This window comes from Lissotriton vulgaris, chromosome 3_1 (assembly GCF_964263255.1).
Source record: "Lissotriton vulgaris chromosome 3_1, aLisVul1.2, whole genome shotgun sequence".
Classification (NCBI taxonomy): Eukaryota; Metazoa; Chordata; class Amphibia; order Caudata; family Salamandridae; genus Lissotriton; species Lissotriton vulgaris.
This window is the reverse complement of record NC_141689.1, coordinates 2,111,644,366-2,111,663,309: the sequence shown is the minus strand read 5'-3', so window position 1 is coordinate 2,111,663,309 and position 18,944 is coordinate 2,111,644,366. Positions and strand designations below refer to the sequence as shown.

The 18,944-nt window shown below is 45.0% G+C and overlaps 1 protein-coding gene across 1 annotated transcript in view; it reads right to left on the bottom strand.

Annotated features, from left to right (window-relative positions):
• The window catches only part of CORIN (corin, serine peptidase), a 1,855,778-nt gene extending 1,854,832 nt beyond the window's left edge, over window positions 1–946 (bottom strand). The window contains exon 1 of the mRNA XM_086962682.1: window positions 701–946. Coding sequence (XP_086818808.1) covers window positions 701–769 — 69 coding nt within the window. The 5' untranslated portion in view covers window positions 770–946. The remainder of the gene's footprint in view (window positions 1–700) is intronic.
• Between the last annotated feature and the right edge of the window lie 17,998 nt (window positions 947–18,944).

Sequence of the window (18,944 nt, the reverse complement as noted above, 5' to 3'; positions counted from 1 at the left end):
TGCCCTGCTCTCCCAGCCTCTCCACCCCTGCTTTCATTCCAGATGCCCTGGTCTCACAGCCTCTCCACCCCTGCTTTCATTCCAGATGCCCTGCTCTCCCAGCCTCTCCACCCCTGCTTTCATTCCAGATGCCCTGCTCTCCCATCCTCTCTACCCCCTGCTTTCATACCAGATGCCCTGCTCTCTCTGCCTCTCTACCCCTGCTCTCATTCCAGATGCCCTGCTCTCCCTGCCTCTCTACCCCTGCTCTCATCCCAGATGCCCTGCTCTCCCTGCCTCTCTACCCCTGCTCTAAACAGGGCACTGTCTTGTCACTGGGAGATCTATGCAAGAGAAATGCTGCATCATACTTGGCCCTGGACAAGCCGCTGCCTGTCGTGGGATACGACCAGCTCTCAAAAGTAAATCACCGTGTCCCGCAGACATCCAGCAACAGGTCTCTGCTGCAATCAAACAGGCCAATGACTAACTCCCACCCAGCTAGTTTCCCATGATCAGTACACCTAACCTGGAAACGAGACGGTGGCATCATTCCTTGCTAACAGAGGCACCGCGCGCACAGACTGCAGAAATAAATAGGAGGCAAAGAGAGCAGCCAGCGCAGCACCGGCTCAATAAATTAATACAACACGGAGCACTTTGCTTGCACGAGGCACCCAGACAATCACTGCCGGCAGACAGAAGGCGAGCGAATCCTTACCGCGTGCGAGCAGAGGACGCGCTGCTGCTCCTCGGCAGGGAGGGAGGCCAACTGTTGCATTGATAGCATGCTCAGCCGCTGCTTTCATTCCAGGCGGCAGCCCTGCTGCTCCACTTTCCCTTCCCCTTGAAGTGCCAGACGCAGACAAGGCTGGGCTTCCCCGTGCTCTCGGTGGGTACATGCTGGGCCCCGAAGTGTCTCCCCACAGACCCTCTCCCCTCCTCCCCGCCCCGCACCAATAATAGTGCGCTGCCCCGCCCCCTGCCCCCTTGCCTCTTCATTTATCTCAGGTTATGCGCGCGCCAGGGCTCACTCTCAGAGCCTCGGTGCTGAGGCTCGCACCGCCGCGCGACAGGCATCACTCGAATCACAGGGGCCGCGAGCGCACACCAGCATCTACGCACTTTATGTCCCCTCGAGGCAAGTAAATGACATTGAGTGCCCCCCTGAAAAACAGCAGCCCGATTCCTGCTTTTGTGGGCAACCCATACTTACATTTAATTTAAAAAAAGACACACCGAGTTAAGAGTTCTCAGGGGTGCGAGGGGTTAACTGCAAGGGTATCTGCAGAGCAATAACCACTACCATTTTCAAGGGTCTCTGGCTTTTGTTTTAATTTCAAGTTTATTGCTGTTTTTACTCAGGCTGCAACCTGGAATGTAAACTCATGGGAAGGAAATAAAGGGCTCTCACTATTCTACCTAAGAGTTTAACCTCTGCTCAAGTACATTTTTAATTGCAATTATTTATTTTATGATTCAGAACTCCGATGGAGGTCCACATAAGAACAATATAAAAAGTACAAAGTGCAACCGTAAATTCCAACACACATAATTTTAAAGACGCAACACCAGATACATTAACGATTTCAAATAAAAAAACACAGGAAAAAAGTTAAACATTTTGGCACAGACCATTTCATTATGAGGAGAGAACAATAATTGGCGAGCCTAGTGCGCTGATTGTACGTTGTATTTTAAAAACTGCTGTTCTTAAAAAGTGATGTTGCATAAAAAGTGCAAGGAAGGGCATGCAACAATTATGTGATTTAAATCTTGCACATGGAGATTACACAAATCACAAACTCTCTCTTCCTTAGGGGCAGCGTCCCAGATGCCTATTACTATTTGCAGGGATGATACATTTAATCTCCATTGTAAAAATCGTTCTTCAGACCCCAAGAGGGATTTTCCAAATAAGATCAGTTTTGTTTCTTTCTGTTTTTCCATAAACAGTTTACTTGTATAACCACATTTCTCTCAAGACGCTGGCATAACAAAATGTTACGGTTCAAACTTACTTTATAATAGAATTGTTTTGCATTTTTTTTTTAAAAAAAGATTTGGATATAGGAAAACCACTAACATGATCTATCCACAACATTTCCCTATCTTTTAAAAAGGAACAGAATAATGCAATTTTTCTTTTCTGAAAGCGAAAACTCTATACCTTAAAGCAGTATGCACTGACCCCGCTTCTCAACCAAACAGCCAGTACCCCCAACTCAAAACTGCTGCAAGTGATGTGTCAAAAGTTGACAATAGTCCAAGCTACAGACGTAGGACGAACGGCGCTGCCATGGAATTCAGATTGCAAATCGGACTCAAGATGCAACCTTCAATTACATCAAAGAAGCTCCAATACCCCATATCCATCACCTCACAAGCATAACTTAAGGAAAAAGGAATTTGTGGATTATGTTCAGTAATTGAGGCTGTTTTCTTTGTTCCTGGGATGTGAAGTACTGGGTTTTAAGAACCCAGCGGTGCCAGGGAACACACCCAAAGACTTCGAGTTCTTCCTGTTTCAGACTACAGAAACACAGAGTCTTCTAGGTGAAGTCAAAGATCGTATTTATTGGCTGCAGCCAGTAACATATATCCTAGAAGTACAACACAGTGTATGTTCTCAGGAGACTGCTCAATCTTACAAAGCCAGCCTTCTCTTTTTATACAAAATATTATGCTTTAGGCAAACATTCCTTATTTTACAGTTGACCATTCACATATTTTCACTACAAAGAAAAAGCAGAGTCATGATGACAAGCCCATATTTCAGTTAGTTCAACCCATAATCAATTATTCGACAAGGCCCAGTATTTTCATCAGATATCGACGGACCCCTAATAAAAACGGGCACCTCCTCCTCGTAAAGTAAGTCATAAAGAAATAAACAGAGACAGGTGTGTGTAAGATTAGGCATGGTTTGTGTGCGATGAAAGGTTTACGATATGTTGCACCTTGATGCTAATCTCATTCGGCCACTGGGAAAGGAACTGGCCGAACAGGTTTGGCTTTAGGCAGTGGACTCAGCTCGCCCAGGTCACAGAGGAGTCAGCGAAGGTATACGTGTCCTTCTGACTCGATTTCGGCTTCAGTCATTGAGCCTAGGTGAGGGCAATCACAAAATGGCTGCTGTTCACAAAATGGAACCCGAGGGTTCAGGACGGAAACTCTGATTTCAGGGTGATTCTTTCCATTACCTTGCAGACATAGGTGACCCTGATGGAGTACAATCCAAATCGAGGAGGATCTCTTTGCTCGCTGGTTCTCACTCAGAGTAACTCCATATTTTGTTACATTCCATCTATCGTAAGCTCGCAACTCATCTCTGGGAATCATTCTATACGAGTCAATTGTTCTGCTCATATTTGTGATTCCTACTACCAATGCTTTGTTGCTTGAGTTACTTCTCGTGGAACGCGGGGGATATGGTTCGATGGCATATATAAACATCGTCTGAAACGCCCACAAAGAACCATTGTAGGTAAATGGTAAGACCAAATATGGAATACACTTATCTGTTGTATGTGGCATAAGACCACACACCCAACAATTAGTTGTGTTCACTACTAATTGGTGTTGGTGTAAAAGCTGGATGAAGGAGTTATTGATAAACTCTAGTCTTCTAGTGGACTCATGCTCTGGCAGAGGGTAAAAAGAATGCGAAGAAACAGTAGAAGGAGGTATGGGTTGTATAGTGGGTGCAAAGGTCACTTGTAAAGAGAATAAAACATATCCTATTAAAAACATCATTACACTAAACAACATGAGAATGCATAATATAAAAAATCGCTTCTTTGTCATCAATGTACACATTCTGGCTTTAAAGTTCATTGGTTTGGCAGGTCTCCATCTCGAAAAACTCCATCCTCTCTAAATTGCTGCCTGCGGCGGTAGGGTGTTCTATGCTAAGGAATGCTTCTGTTAGTCCAGGGCAACTCCCTTAGACCAACCAGAACTGTCGACCTAACGTCTTCAGCTGCACTCCAAAGACTTAAGCAACCGCGACCGTAGCAGCAGAACCCGGATGGCGGTTCGAAAAACAAAAATAAGCAAGTTTCTCAGATGAGAGAGCTGAACATTGAAAAAAGAGAGAAAAAAAAGATTTTTATTTGTCCATAGTTCTCGGTCTCAAATTGTAACGGCTTCTTCCAGGTACTGTCTGGTTCTGAAACAAAAGTTCAGGCTATGTAGTGTTCAATCGAATTGACGGTGGCACAGCTTCTTGCAGGATATTGTCGCTTTCTTGTTCAGAAAGTGTTCCATTTACACGTGCATCGCTAAAAGGCAGAAAACGAGGCACAGTCTCAGTTTCAGAGTTAGCGATACCCTCCTGGACCCTACGGAAGAGGCAGAGGGACCCTCTTACAGTGTACGCCGTGGATCCAGTGCTTTTTCCCTTCTACTCGAACAGCTGATCTCGTTGAGAGAAGGACAAGGTGAGGTCCGGTCCAATGGGGCTGGTCATTCTTTGTCCGCTGGAAGCTCCGGATCAGCACCCACGATCCAGGATCGATAGGATGTCCTGGAGCGTCAGAGACCGGAGGCAGGGTATCGTGAACCTGTTGGTGTAAAACACACAATTTAGCCATCAATTCATACAAATAATCAAGCAGTACAGGGTGTTCGAGTTCACTGTATTTTCTCGGCCTTGGCACTCCCCATATATTGGCCTTACGGCCAAACACAATTTCATAGGGACTAAGTCCCACTCGCGAGTGAACAGTCATTCTCGTTGATAGGAGTGCTAAAGGCAGAGCGCCAGGCCATTTAAGACCAGAACTCGCTTGAATCTTAGCCAATTTCAATTTTAGTGTGCCATTATAGCACTCTACTAGTCCAGCTGATTGGGGTGATTTGCAGCGTGGAATGTTTGTTGGATGCCTAGCCCCTCACATACTTTCTTCATCACTCGACCCACAAATTCACTCCCATTATCACTCCAGACCATTCTCGGCATTCCGAATCTAGGGAAGAATTCCTTGACAAGGGCTTTCGCTGTAGATAAGGCAGTGTTGTCTTTTAAGGGATATGCTTCTACCCATCTGGAAAAGGCACAAACAACAACAAGTACGTATTTCAAATTGTTGCACCTTTCCATTTGGATGAAATCTAGCTGCAAAACCTCGAACGGATACGTTGGAGGCGCATAATGACCAGCTGGAGTTGGAGTTCCCCTACCAGGATTGCATTTCAAACACACCTTACAGTTCTTCACCAAGTTCTCCGCGCACTTTGGAATTCCCGCATTCTGCCAGACCGGAGCCAACAACTTACAAATTCCTTTCACGCTAATATGTGCCATTCCATGAGCCATTGTTACCACTGCAAGCACATATGCATCAGGTAGCAACCATCTCTGATGCTCTGGCAAATCAGTCCAACAACCATTCGAATCCAATCTACCCTTACTTTCTCTCCATTCATTCAACTCTTTCTCTGTAGCTTCAGCTTGAATGGATTTCACACTCTCAATCGTATCTTCACACATTCCAACGTCACCAATCCATCTTGCAGGGCCTGCAACATACATTCGATTCATTACATCTTTCGCAGTTTCTTTCGCAACTTCATCCGCAAACGCATTTCCACGACCAACATCATCCGTAACCTTTTTGTGTGCACTGCATTTCACAATCGCAACTTGTAACGGTAAGGTCAGAGACTCAAGAAGCTCATTCACCAACTGACCATGCTGGATCTTCGTCCCATGCTTCGTTAAAAATCCACGTTCATGCCACAAACGTCCAAAACTATGACCCACGCCAAATGCGTATTGACTGTCAGTATATATGGTCACTCTCATTCCTGTCGACAACACGCACGCTCTCGTAAGTGCAATCAATTCTGCTGCTTGTGCTGAATTATGTGGGATACGTGCAGTTTCAACAATCGTATGCAAAGTCGTAACAGCATATGCCGCAGTCGTATCACCATTCGGCAACTTAAAGCACGAACCATCAACCCACAAAGTACCATCACATTCAGGGAGAGGAGTGTCCCTAAGATCTATTCTCCCTTTCGTCTCTTCTTCAGTTCTCAGAAAACAGTCATGCTGTTCTTCACTATCTGTCTCAGCCGTAATTGGCAACGACGTGGCTGGATTCAACGTGTTGCATCATTTATTGTGCACATGACTCGCTAACAACGTCAACTCATAACCCGACAACCGAGCACTAGTTAAATGCTGTGTCTTCGTACGGTTCAACAAGGTATCCACTGCATGTGGAACCATGACAATTAACGTGTTATCCATAACCAAACCAGCCGACTGTCGAATCGAAACAGCCGCTGCCGCCGTAGCTCTCAAGCAACTCGACAACGCTCTAGCTACCGGATCTAAAGTCGACGAAAAATACGCACATGGACGTTGTTTATCACCAAACTGCTGAGTCAAAACTGACAATGCACATCCTTCTTTCTCATGAACGTACAATGTGAAAGGCTTACTGTAGTCGGGAGTACCCAACACAGGAGCCGAACACAACGCATTGCGTAATTCAGAAAAACTCTTCTGACATTTGTCAGTCCAAGGAATAGGATTTGGAGTATCCTTAACAGTAAGAGCTATCAAAGGCTTCGCTAACAAAGAAAAATTAGGAATCCACTGTCTACATTACGACGTTATACCCAACAACGCACGTACTTCTCTTTGTGTCGTAGGCACACTCATTTTCTCAATAGCTTGAATTCTTTCTGGGGTCAGTTTCCTTCCCTCCTTCGATAAGAGGTGACCTAAGTAGGTTACTTCTTGTCGACAAAATTGCAACTTGGAGAGAGAGACTTTATGATGACAATCAGACAAGTGACGTAGTAACAACAAAGTGGCTTCCCTGCAAATCTCCTCAGTATCAGCGGCAACTAGCAAATCATCAACGTATTGAATAAGGCTGCACCATCAGGTAATATCAACAGGTCAAGTTGTGTCTTCAAAGCTTGACTATAGATCGATGGACTCTCACAATAGCCTTGAGGAGCGCGTTTAAAGCGAAAACTGCGACCTCCTAGAGAGAATCCAAAAATGTCCCTACTCTCCATGACAATCGGGATGCTGAAGGAAGAATTCTTCAAGTCAACCACCGAAAACCAGGTGGCAGTAGCCGGAATCAGAGTCAACAAGGCTGTATTGTCAGGCACAACTGGAAATTGTGGAACAACAATTTTGTTCACTTCGCGAAGATCGATGACAAACCTATATACAGGAGGCTGTGAAGAATCAGTTCTCTTCAGAACAGGCAAAACAGGACTATTGCACACATTACCTCTCGTTTCCTCAATGACACCCTTTTCAATCAGATCATAAATGATCACTAAAAGTGCACGCTCACCTTCACTCGAGATGCGATATTGTGGAATGTGCGGTAACTTAGCATTCGCCTTCAGAGTCACGACTATGGGGGAATGTCCAATAGACGCACATCATTTGGACCAGTAGCCCACAATGAATCTGGTAAGAGAGACAATTCAGATGAAAGACTATCTTTCGACACGTACATCGGACAGATCACTCTCTTACCCAAAGTAAGATGTACTCCTGATGGAGAACAATACAATGTCGCATACAATCTTTTCAACAAATCCAATCCCAACAAATCCTCATTACAACCTGTAGTCAAAATGAGGGGTGCTTCGAACCTACGAGGACCAACAGAAAGAGAGAACGGAGCAGAATTCGGATTCGTAACGGGGGTGCCAGAAAAACCTACAGAGACATTATCTAAGCCAGACAAAGGTGCGCCAGGGAGTTTAGAATGCATAATAGAACTCTTTGTAGCACCAGTATCCAACAGAAAAGGCTCTGACACACCTGATGCAATCACTTCAACATAAGGTCCACTCTGATCTACTGGAACTGAAACAACTCCCTCTCTTTGTCCATGGCTGTCCTAACAATCATTACCATTTGTTTCGTCACCTTCAACATAGTAATCATCCACATAGTACTGTGCTGTCCTACCAGACGAACTCTGCTGCTGATCAAAACTATTCATCGAGTTCTGCGGAGGCAAAGGACGTACATTCTGTCCGCGACCTCCACCTCTAGGCGCTTGTTGAGCACCTCTACCACGTACACCAGAAACACCATTCGTGCATTGCAACAAAACCGGACAACTATTCTTGTAATGACCTCTTCTTTGCAATACGCACACTGATTAGGCCCATACGGAAAACGCTGTTGAGAAGACTCATTTCCTTGCAAGTTCCTCGAATATTGCTGAGGTTGCTGATAATCGCGCTGACTAGTAATACGGGGTGGATAAGCTTGCTGTAGAAGAACTTTAGTCTTCAATTCCTTAGTCTTCTTATCCACTTTCTCCAACTCATCTTTGTGCCTATTTTCATAGTACTGGGCCGTAGCTAAAATCTGCGCTGACGTAGAAACAGTCCAAGCACTCTCAGAATCCTTCAACATATTGCACAAATTTGTCAACAAACAATCTCTGGCCACCTTCTGTAGCCATATCCTGACCACTATGATCGACGAAGGTCTCTTCGAACCTCGTGAAAAAGTCAGACACCGTTTCGTCTTTCTTCTGCTTACATGCAGACCGCTTGCCCCAGTTGGCACGCAATTCGGGCATTAAAGTCTTCATATACGTAATGATTTTATCAGGAAGTTCAGTGATCAAATCCTCAGGCTTAGCACCGCCTACTTGTCTATTGTCGGCGTCTCTCAGATTAACCCATGTATCACCTAATTCAACCGCATGATCTGTATGACGGATCTTACTCCAAATAGGTTGTGGAACAACATTGCCCAACAACATGTCGATATCCGCCAAATTCATAATACACAAACTCACAGACTGAGTCAACTCTTTATAGTACCCTGCTGGATTTTTGCGTGGATCAGGCAAAGACTGCTTAATAGCTAAAACTTCAGCACGTTTCCATGGAACATGTACCCAGACACGCTGAAAATGAGCCGGTACAGCTGGCGGATTATTACCTGGACCCGCACCTACTTCTTCCTTCCACACAGGAGGAACTTCTCTCATCAGATATTGTCGTGCCTTTCTCCCAATCGAAGAATCAGGCCCAAACAATTGTCGAGAAGGGGACTCACTCCTAAATGACAACAACGTCGCAACCGCTTTCTCAACATCAGATGGACTCACAATCATTCCCTTCGCAAATCGGAACGTATGCCATACAACTTGTCAGGAGCTTGCCCTACTTCCTCATCCCATTTCTCAACAAGAAAAGCACACATCGTATCGAAAACGTACCGTTGCTTCGGTGGTTCCCATTGAAGGAAAACATGCATAACACCCTCAAGATCATATCGCGTATCGTACATAATCCATTTACGCGCCATGTGATCCAAAATCGTACGCTCATCCATATTCGGCAACTGACTATGTGACTGTCTACGCTCAGTAACAGGGGACATAGCCAATTGTCCCAACAAAGGAGAAAAGAAACCAGTCACTGCAGTAGTCATTTGTTGTCTAGCAGAAGGAGAAGGTGAAAGAATAAGAGAAGATGAAACAGTAGCAGAAGTATCCAAAGTCGGAATGGAGGGAACATCAAGAACATGCGTAGAAGTAGCAGACGAAGAAAAAGGCAAAGGTGGCGGCCCCTGAGGAGGCTGCGCCAAAGGAGTAGTAGCCAACGGAAAAGGAGCTGGCTGTGGTGGAATCACAGGTGGCACAACAACTGGGGGTTGTGCAATCACAACTGGTGGCGGTGGAGCCGTAGCACTCTGTGCATAAGGGGGTGGCGAACTCAAGAGATGTGACATTAAAGGATCTTTCTCAAGATCCTTCCTTTCTTCCAGTTCTTTACGTGGCAAAACTGGGTAGCATCTATCTACCGCTAACTTCTTCACCCTAAGCATCTGTTCGCTTTCTTGCTCTTCTTCATTATCCCTAAATGCAACAGCAGCTTGTACCATTGACATTCCTCGTTCTCGCTTATTTTTCTTCGCTAATTTAATTTCTCTCTGTTTGGCTTCTTTGCGCAATATGCAAAAATAGTCAAACATTGCCGGCCGGGCTTTCTTCTTAAAAAGTTTAACCTCCAGATTATCCAGAACCTCCGTGTCAAAACTACCATATTGGGGCCATTTTAAAACACCATCTTTCCTGGTGTATCGGATCCATGCTTCATTATATGTGATAGGGCCTACGCCATGCTTCACATAAAGTTCATAGGTTGGAGTTCCAATCGGAGGAACCGGACACGAGTCCTCCAATCGGGAATCCCTATTACAACCAAGACAAAACAAATTTCCAAGTCTACTAAGACCAGGCATCTTCGCTCTCTAGTCTAGCTTCAAACTTCAAAGGATTATCGAATACGATAGTCTCGTGAATACACAAGTCCCTCGGCTTTGGGACTTGCAAGTTTCAAATCAAAGCGATCTCAAGGGGATACCAAAAACTAAGAACCAAACTAAGGACTGGGAGACGCTCCACTTATACTTAACTGAGGTATCGATGATCGATGACGTCACCAGAAGACTCGTCTATCGTTTCGCTTTACCAACTTTCAAGGGTCCAAAACAAGGCGATAGTCAGGGCAGCAGTCCTTCGTAGCCATCGGGAAGCGGGGAACCTCGCAGCAAAGACTTTCGGACCACGTCGACATACAGGGGTCGATGAAGTGGCGGCCTTCCTCCAGAATTTTCACACAAAGCTCCTCACGAACCTCTGGCTTGGACCGGTACCGCTGAAATCGCCCCACGTAGGGCGCCAACTGAAGTACTGGGCTTTAAGAACCCAGCGGTGCCAGGGAACACACCCAAAGACTTCGAGTTCTTCCTGTTTCAGACTACAGAAACACAGAATCGTCTAGCTGAAGTCAAAGATCGTATTTATTGGCTGCAGCCAGTAACAGGTATCCTAGAAGTACAACACGGTGTATGTTCTCAGGAGACTGCTCAATCTTACAAAGCCAGCCTTCTCTTTTTATACAAAATATTATGCTTTAGGCAAACATTCCTTATTTTACAGTTGACCATTCACATATTTTCACTACAAAGAAAAAGCAGAGTCATGATGACAAGCCCATATTTCAGTTTGTTCAACCCATAATCAATTATTCGGCAAGGCCCAGTATTTTCATCAGATATCGTCGGACCCCTAATAAAAACGGGCATCTCCTCCTCGTAAAGTAAGTCATAAATGAAAGGTTTACAATATGTTGCACCTTGATGCTAATCTCATTCGGCCACTGGGAAAGGAACTGGCCGAACAGGTTTGGCTTTAGGCAGTGGACTCAGCTCGCCCAGGTCACAGAGGAGTCAGCGAAGGTATACGTGTCCTTCTGAATCGATTTTGGCTTCAGTCATTGAGCCTAGGTGAGGGCAATCACAAAATGGCTGCCGTTCACAAAATGGACCCCGAGGGTTCAGGACGGAAGCTCTGATTTCAGGGTGATTTTGTCACTCGAATATGACGGAAATGCTTGTGCATAGTATTTCAATCATTACCGGTCTGCTGATACCAAAATCGTCACAATACGACGATGTTTATAACACGGGTCCAAAATCTTCAGTACTACAGATGGCTTTGGCAAGTTGGGGGTGCTGAAGTGGATGGGGGAGGTAAGGGCATCACAGGATTGTTTTACATAGCCTGCTGGTACTTATGGACACAATTGTTGCTTTATATTTTGCCTCCCTTCATGGATGTAACACATATTTCCTTAGATAGTTTGCATGAAAATGGTGGATATAGAACCGATCTCCTGCATGACATGGAATGTCCGTGGGCTGAATTTCCCCCACAAATTAGACATGTACTAGCCTATTTGGACAGGCATAATGTTAAGGTTGCTCTCATCCGGGAAACACACCTAACGAGGGTGGGCTTGCATTAGGCTGGGAACCGCCTAGTGTCCTTATATTCATCGTATGCAAGAGGGGTAATCATACTCGTAAAGAACGATCTACCATTCACAATGATCAACTCCTGCACAGATGATGGTGGACGATACGCTATAGTTCATGGTAAATTAGTGGGGTCACCTATAACTCTGGTGAATGTCTGCGGGCCCAATACTGATGAACCAGGGTTTTTTTGCCGGTGTCCTGGATGTGTTGCGGGATTGGCCCTGAGCTGAAATTATATGGGGGGGGGGTGATCTGAACACACACTTAGACCCCAGCAAAGACAAATCGAGTAAACAGGGCGGGCAATCATCTAAGGCAGGTCAAGGTATAAAAAGCGGGATGGCTGATCCTGGTCTTGTAGACACATGGCGGCTCCGTAATACGGACAAGTTGGAGGGCACACATGCATCCACCGCACACGCAGCTGGTCGAGGCTGGAATACTGGATGATGAGTGAAGGAGCGAATGCATGGGTCACTACCATAGATGCGCTGCTTAGAACCCTATCGGCTCACAACTCTGTCAGGCTCACTTTACACATCCCGGTGTGCGTCCCTCGTCAATTCACATAGAGATTCATATCAGAGGCACTGCTAGATCCACGGAACACCACCACAATTAGAGAGGACATAGTCCAATACTTCGATGTAAACAAGGGGTCGGTGCATGAGGCCCCTACACTTTGGGAGGCCTTTAAGGCCACTATCTGGGGCACATGCATCAACACAATGGCGGGCATACTCAAAGACATTCAGGGTCAGCTCTCTAAAGTTGAGACGGTGTTGGTGCAGCTTGAGCGGGACTAAGAGGCCTTCCCGGGTGGGCACACATTGGCTCAAATCAAAGGCCTAATTCTAGAATACAATGAGCTGGCTGCTGGGGAGGTGTGCTATCTGTCTAAGAGACATTTGGCCCGTGCATATGGTGAAGTGGGCAGACCAGGGCACAACCTGGTCTCCAAGTTTAAGTCCAGAACTGATAATCAGGTCTTAACAAAAATTACAGACAACACCGGAAGGGACCACTATTCTCCGTAGGCAATATTTGTGCAGTTTCGGAGTTGTTACGCTAAACTGTATACCTCAAAAGGTGGGTCAGATCTCCATGATTTAGATGATTATCTAGCAGACATTGCAATCACCTGGCTCTCTAATGGGCAGCGGGAGTACCTATGTCAACCAATTGAGGCCGGTGACATACGTGAGGCGATTCTCTCTTTGCTAAACAAAAAAACACCAGGGCCGGATGACCTCATGTGCGAATTCTACAAGGAGTTTGCGTATGAGCTGATACCATACTTGTCAGACATGTATGAGGAGGCTTACGAGTCAGGCAGGCTTCGGCAATTGCTCAGAGAATCCCTGATAATCACACTTTAAAAAAAAGACAAGACACCTTCCTGTTGCAAATCGTACCGCCCACTTTCACTTATTAATATCGATGTAAATATTTTGGCAAAAATCTTGGCTTCTAGACTCCAACCTCTAATGCCAATGCTGGTCCTGCCAGACCAATCTGGGTTTATCGCCCGAAAGGTCTACGTCACACAACCTGTGCATGGTTTTCGCTATGTTTCCAATCCTCAAATCCCATCTCCAGGCTGCGGCAGTTATGCTGGATGGGGCCAAATCATTCAACTCTATTGAATGGAGCTATATGTTTCGAATTCTGCAGCGCCTGGGGATCCCTGCATTCTATAGCCGATGTGTGCGGCTGTTGTATACCGGCCCTACGGCACACGTCTGGATAGACGGGCTCACATCTGAACCAATTCGGATCTGCAGGGGGACCAGAAAAGGATGCCCTCTCTCGCCACTCCTTCTCTCATTGATGCTGGAGCCGCTGGCCTGCATTATTAGGCAGCACCTTAGAGAGGCAGCCCTGGGTATCGCGCATCGTTCTGTAGGCATATCGCTATATGCGGATGACATGGTGCTTTTCGTTAGGGAGCTGCAAACATACCTGGCATCAATTCTACGTGAGTACATTAGATTTAAACGTTTCTCGGGGAACAGCATCAACTGGAATAAATCATTTGTGGTGCCCCTGACTGAGAACACTATTCCCCACACTCTGGAGTTTCCTCTTGTTGTGGTCTGCTGACCCTGTTAAATACTTTGGTATATGGGTTCACTGTGATCCGGAGATAGTCGTAAGGGAAAACTATGGTGCTGCATGCACTACACTGGAACAACAGGTAGCCAGATGGACAGGGATGCCGTTATTACTAGCTGATCGCATAGCCCTCATTAAGATTTATTTATTTGAAACGTTTTATTTAGCGCTGGCTAGACCAGGAGGTATCAGAGCGCTTTACACGAGGAAGGACGTTGTTTCAGAACATAGTTACAAAGTTACATCAGTTGCTGGAGCGTCGCATAACATAGAAAGGGAACAGTATAATGTAGATACACGAGTTCCAAAAGCATAAAATAAACATTAGAAAAAAAAACAGGAAAGTCAGGCTGGAACTGAGGAGGCAGACAAAGAATCATGGAGGGAGGAGGTACAGGAGGGAAAGAAACACAACGGGGAGACGAGGAAAACAGTTCCCGATGTCCGGCTGGGTAGGTGACGGCCGAGGGGTGAACCAGAGACAAACCCCTCTATAACTGCAAAGGACAGCTCCACCGGTCATCGGCCAAGGTTGTTCGGGCACTGCAGTACGTAAAGAAGGTTCTGGATTCTGCCTAGGGGGCATCGTCATAATTTCTGTTGAAAGCGCCGGTCCCGGTGCTGTGCTCCCAGTGGTAGTGGGGCCATTCCCAATCCTCTACTGATGATTATCCTGCTTCGATTCTTGTACCTGTTTAGTAACATACCCATACAGCGGAATCATCAATTCTTTAAAACTATATGCTTGTTATTGTTGAAACTGATATGGAGAGGGAAACAATCCTGTGTGGGCTGGGACACACTTATCCTTGATTACAATAAAGGTGCCTTTATTGTACCAGACATGCATTTATACTACCTATGTGCTCAGGGGCAATATGTATATTACTGGTACAGCCATCATGAGTTCATTCCTCGTGTGGTGGTGGAGGATGGTGATGCTCACCCAATCCCGTTACGATGCATACTATCGCACTCACACAGGGGGACTTCCAAGAAGGAAATTAACACTATAGACACAACAATTGCACCGTGGCAGACTATAGGTCACTTGGCAGCGAAGCTTCCACTATATGCCCATTCGCTCCCACTGGTGCATCATTCAGCAATATCGGTCACATGTGAGACTGGCTGGAATAGAGAAAATGCAGGATTTGTACCCAAATGGCAGTTTTCTCACGGTAGAGGGGCTGCAATACATACATAACAAGTTGCCGCTATTCCTGTCTACATTTCGCAAGCTCAAGAGGGCGATGCAGGCGCACTACACCACCTTTCCTGAGGAGCCACCAACATTGCAAGCTCTGTAGATATTTTTGGTCAGCTCTACATAGCACAAACTAGTCACCAAGCTATACAGAGCGGCCAGGGACAAAAAGGTTGCTGTTGAAGATAGAAGCCTGCCTCAATAGAATTATAGGCTTCAACCCCCACTCACGCAGAAGGAATGGGAGTATTTCTGCCAACTTACTGGTGTATTCACTTCAAATGGCAACCTGCACATCATTCACTTCAAATACCTTCACCAAGTCTACCATACACCAGTCAGATTACATAAATATGGCCTTAGGGAAAATAATGCATGCAAGAGATGTGGTGCTCAGGGAGCAGACTTCATGCACCTGACCTGGGAATGCGGGTGGGTGTCCGAGTTCTGTGCGGAGGTAGTGCACCGTCTTCAGATCATGACTACCGCCACCCTACAGTGTAGCTCACAAGTTTGTCTTTTGTGTCTTAGGCCACACCTGAAGGGGGCAACTGGTACATTTTTTAGAATTGCACTGGTGTTAGCAAAGAGGAGAGTGGCAATGAACTGGGAAGGCACGGCGGCTCCACTGCCAGAATACTGGATAAAAGACCTAGTGTACTATAAGGAGAACCTAGAAGTTTATGCGGAGGAACTGCCAGCCCCTTCCAGACCCAAAAATATTTGGGAACCGCTAATGCATTATCTACGTACAAGGGATCAAGCCACACCAACTGGAGACGATGACGGATAACATCTTCTATGTATAATTCTGAATGTGAAATGTGTAAAGGTTAATATAATTGTCTCTGAGGTCACATGTGTAATAGGAACAGCAGGCCACATGTTGTTTGTTCTTACTTTGTTTTGTTGAGGATGCTATTTTTACAATGTGAAATACCAACAAATTCAACTAACATAACTCCCCTGGTCTCAAGCCCTTCTTCAGGAAAGTCATAATCTCACTTTTGAAGATGTTTATTTTTCAGTAATGTTCCTCTGCATACTGTTCCAGTGCGCCAAAAGGTCTTTTAAGACCAACAAGGGTTAATTCCATCAGGGCAAGGTCATCTGCATTAATTACAACACATATGTTTATATTGCCAACGTTAGGAATTACCTTTCCTACCCTGCACGGAAGATCATTAATACAGCCTTATAGCCCACCGGAGCAGCTATATTAAAGGCCCTCTCCAGCGTTAAAGGCCTGAGCCAAAGGCGAGGACCTTTAACAAGGGAGAGGGACTTTAATAGCCGGTATAGCCCAGCTACGAAGGGCTATAAGGCTATTAGAGCATTCTGCCACTAGAGCGCAGAATTTTCTAACAAATAAAACAAAGTCTTCAGGGAGCGCGAGGGGATTGAAATCCCCTCAGTCTCGCTGAAGCCTTTGTTCACAACCAGAGCAGTGAACAAAGAAACATTGGAATGTTGGAGCTCCAGGTTTATACCAGCCATTATAAGCCCGGAGCACTCCATTGTTTTCAATGGAGCTCCCAACATTCCAATGTTTTAATATATAAGAAAACAACAAAGGAACCTACAGGCAACCTTGTTTCAGGCCATTACGCATCAGAACTTTTTGAGATAATCCGTGATTCCCACCCATCAGTACATGACTCCAGGTTGACGAGTGAAGTGCTATAACTTGCCTCAATAAATGTGATGGCATAACCTGGCAAGACCACTTTCTCCACAGCGTCTAGTGATCAACTCTATCGAACGTTGTGGACAGATCAATAAAGGACGTGTGCACTGAATTTCCCTGTGACTGGGGGTACTTTTCAATAATTGCCTGTTTTACTGGTATGCTATCTAATGTACTACAATTCCTTCTGAATCCAGTCGGTTCAGGGGGGGGGGGGAATAATATTATTTTCAGGGGCCCATTGTTGGAGGTGGATTGATATACTTTTAGCAAATAGTATGACTACCGCATCTGGTAACACTATTTGCCTCTAGCTTTCTTTAGAGGATTTTGGACCTTTTTTGCATAGTGACACAATAATACTACCTTTCCAAGATAGGGAGGTGTTTCCTGAGAGATAACCGTATTCAAATATTCCAAGAAAGCCTTTTAATAGACCGAATGTCACCAGTTCTGGACTCAGTTTACAAACACATAAGAATATTGTGGAAGAACAAAATTCCGCCTCTCCACAAACCAAAGTTGGCTATGGTTCTTTTGCTCATCATATCAAATTGTCTAGTACTAACAACCAACATTTCACTGACTTCTTTCACTTTATAGTAGCGTTACAAGACACATACAATTTAATGGGTACACATCATAGAAGGCAAACTATGTCCGCAATTATTTTCATTTTGTTTTTAATTCCTTATCTTTGTGCGCACAAAAGGTGTACTTGACATTGGGTTAACACTGTAGCAATCACTCATGTTAATATTATGTATGTATTTTGCTTTTCGAAAATTGTTCTTATTTTTTTACCACCCTAGGGAATAGCATGAAAATATTTCCAGATATTATTAAAATAAATGTGCTTACCCTCAGCTTGGTAAAGTTCCTGAAAGGAGTGTCCAAACTGCGAACACAGGGATCTGTTGATCATAGGTCCTGACGAAAGTCAACTCACCTACTTAGATAATAATGGCTGAAACATATAGACCACTGTTGTGAGATGTGAAGGATTATTAGCCCATCTCAAGGACTCTCCAAGTTTATTAATCTTACCTCTACCCTCTTTTTATTAAAGTGGTATGACTCTGGTTAGGAGGTAATTTAAACAATCCTTTAAGATCCCACCGAATTTCTATACCCAGATACTCTCCCTCCTGGTGGAGGAGTTACCTACCTTGACTACCCCATTCCCAAGTAGGGTACCCGATGATAATACAATCTGTATGAAGTACATCAGGGGATATCATATACACCACTGACCGAAACCAGTGGGTGAGTGTCTCCAAATCTTTTTTTGAAGAGACTCTGGTATATAGAATGTTGTGTTCTCACGCCTCTTTTGATTTTCCTACATTTTCTACTAGAACCAGATCCACTTCATGGAAGTTAAGCAAGGGACGTTAGTTCCTTAAGCGGACAGATGTGTTATAGATTCTGTGTGTATTTAATAAATGTCCATTTCACTACATTCCTGCCTCTCCACTACATTCTCCATCTCCCTCCCCTCTCCTTGTGTTGGTTTAGCCCATGGAATACTGAGTTCACGACTAGAATTGTTGTAAACGAATCTAGGACCCTAATATAAAAATCCCGATTCATGCCCTTATATAGGTCTATTTTATCATATCCTTATAAAGGCATAGAAATCATTACCATATTTGGCCCAAACCATACAGCCAAAATACGGCAGGGATACTTTCACTAAGCTCCAAGAATTAACAACGTTTTCTTGGAAAAACCCGCCTTCAGCAGCCCGGGACTTCCCCCTGCTTGAATATTAAGTTCTCCTAGAACTCTCGGCATTTTCCAAGAATTGAGCCTTTGAGTGACGTTATTAAGTCCAAACATGTGTCAAACTCAGCACCTTCAAAGTATAAATATGCCTTGATTCACCCAATCAAACAGACAGTGGTTTGGAGCAGATCGCCTATCTACTTGCCCGACGCCCTGCAGCAGCAAGTGCCGAGGAAAGCCGACCCTCCAGCAGACACACTGCAAGACTCTGCCATTTCTCCTTGCCGAAAAAAATCCAGTTCCAGTGTTTCCAGTTTACCCTTGTGGGTATCTGGGAAATCGAGTCCCGAGAACGAGATACAAGACCTCCTTCATTCTGAAACCAA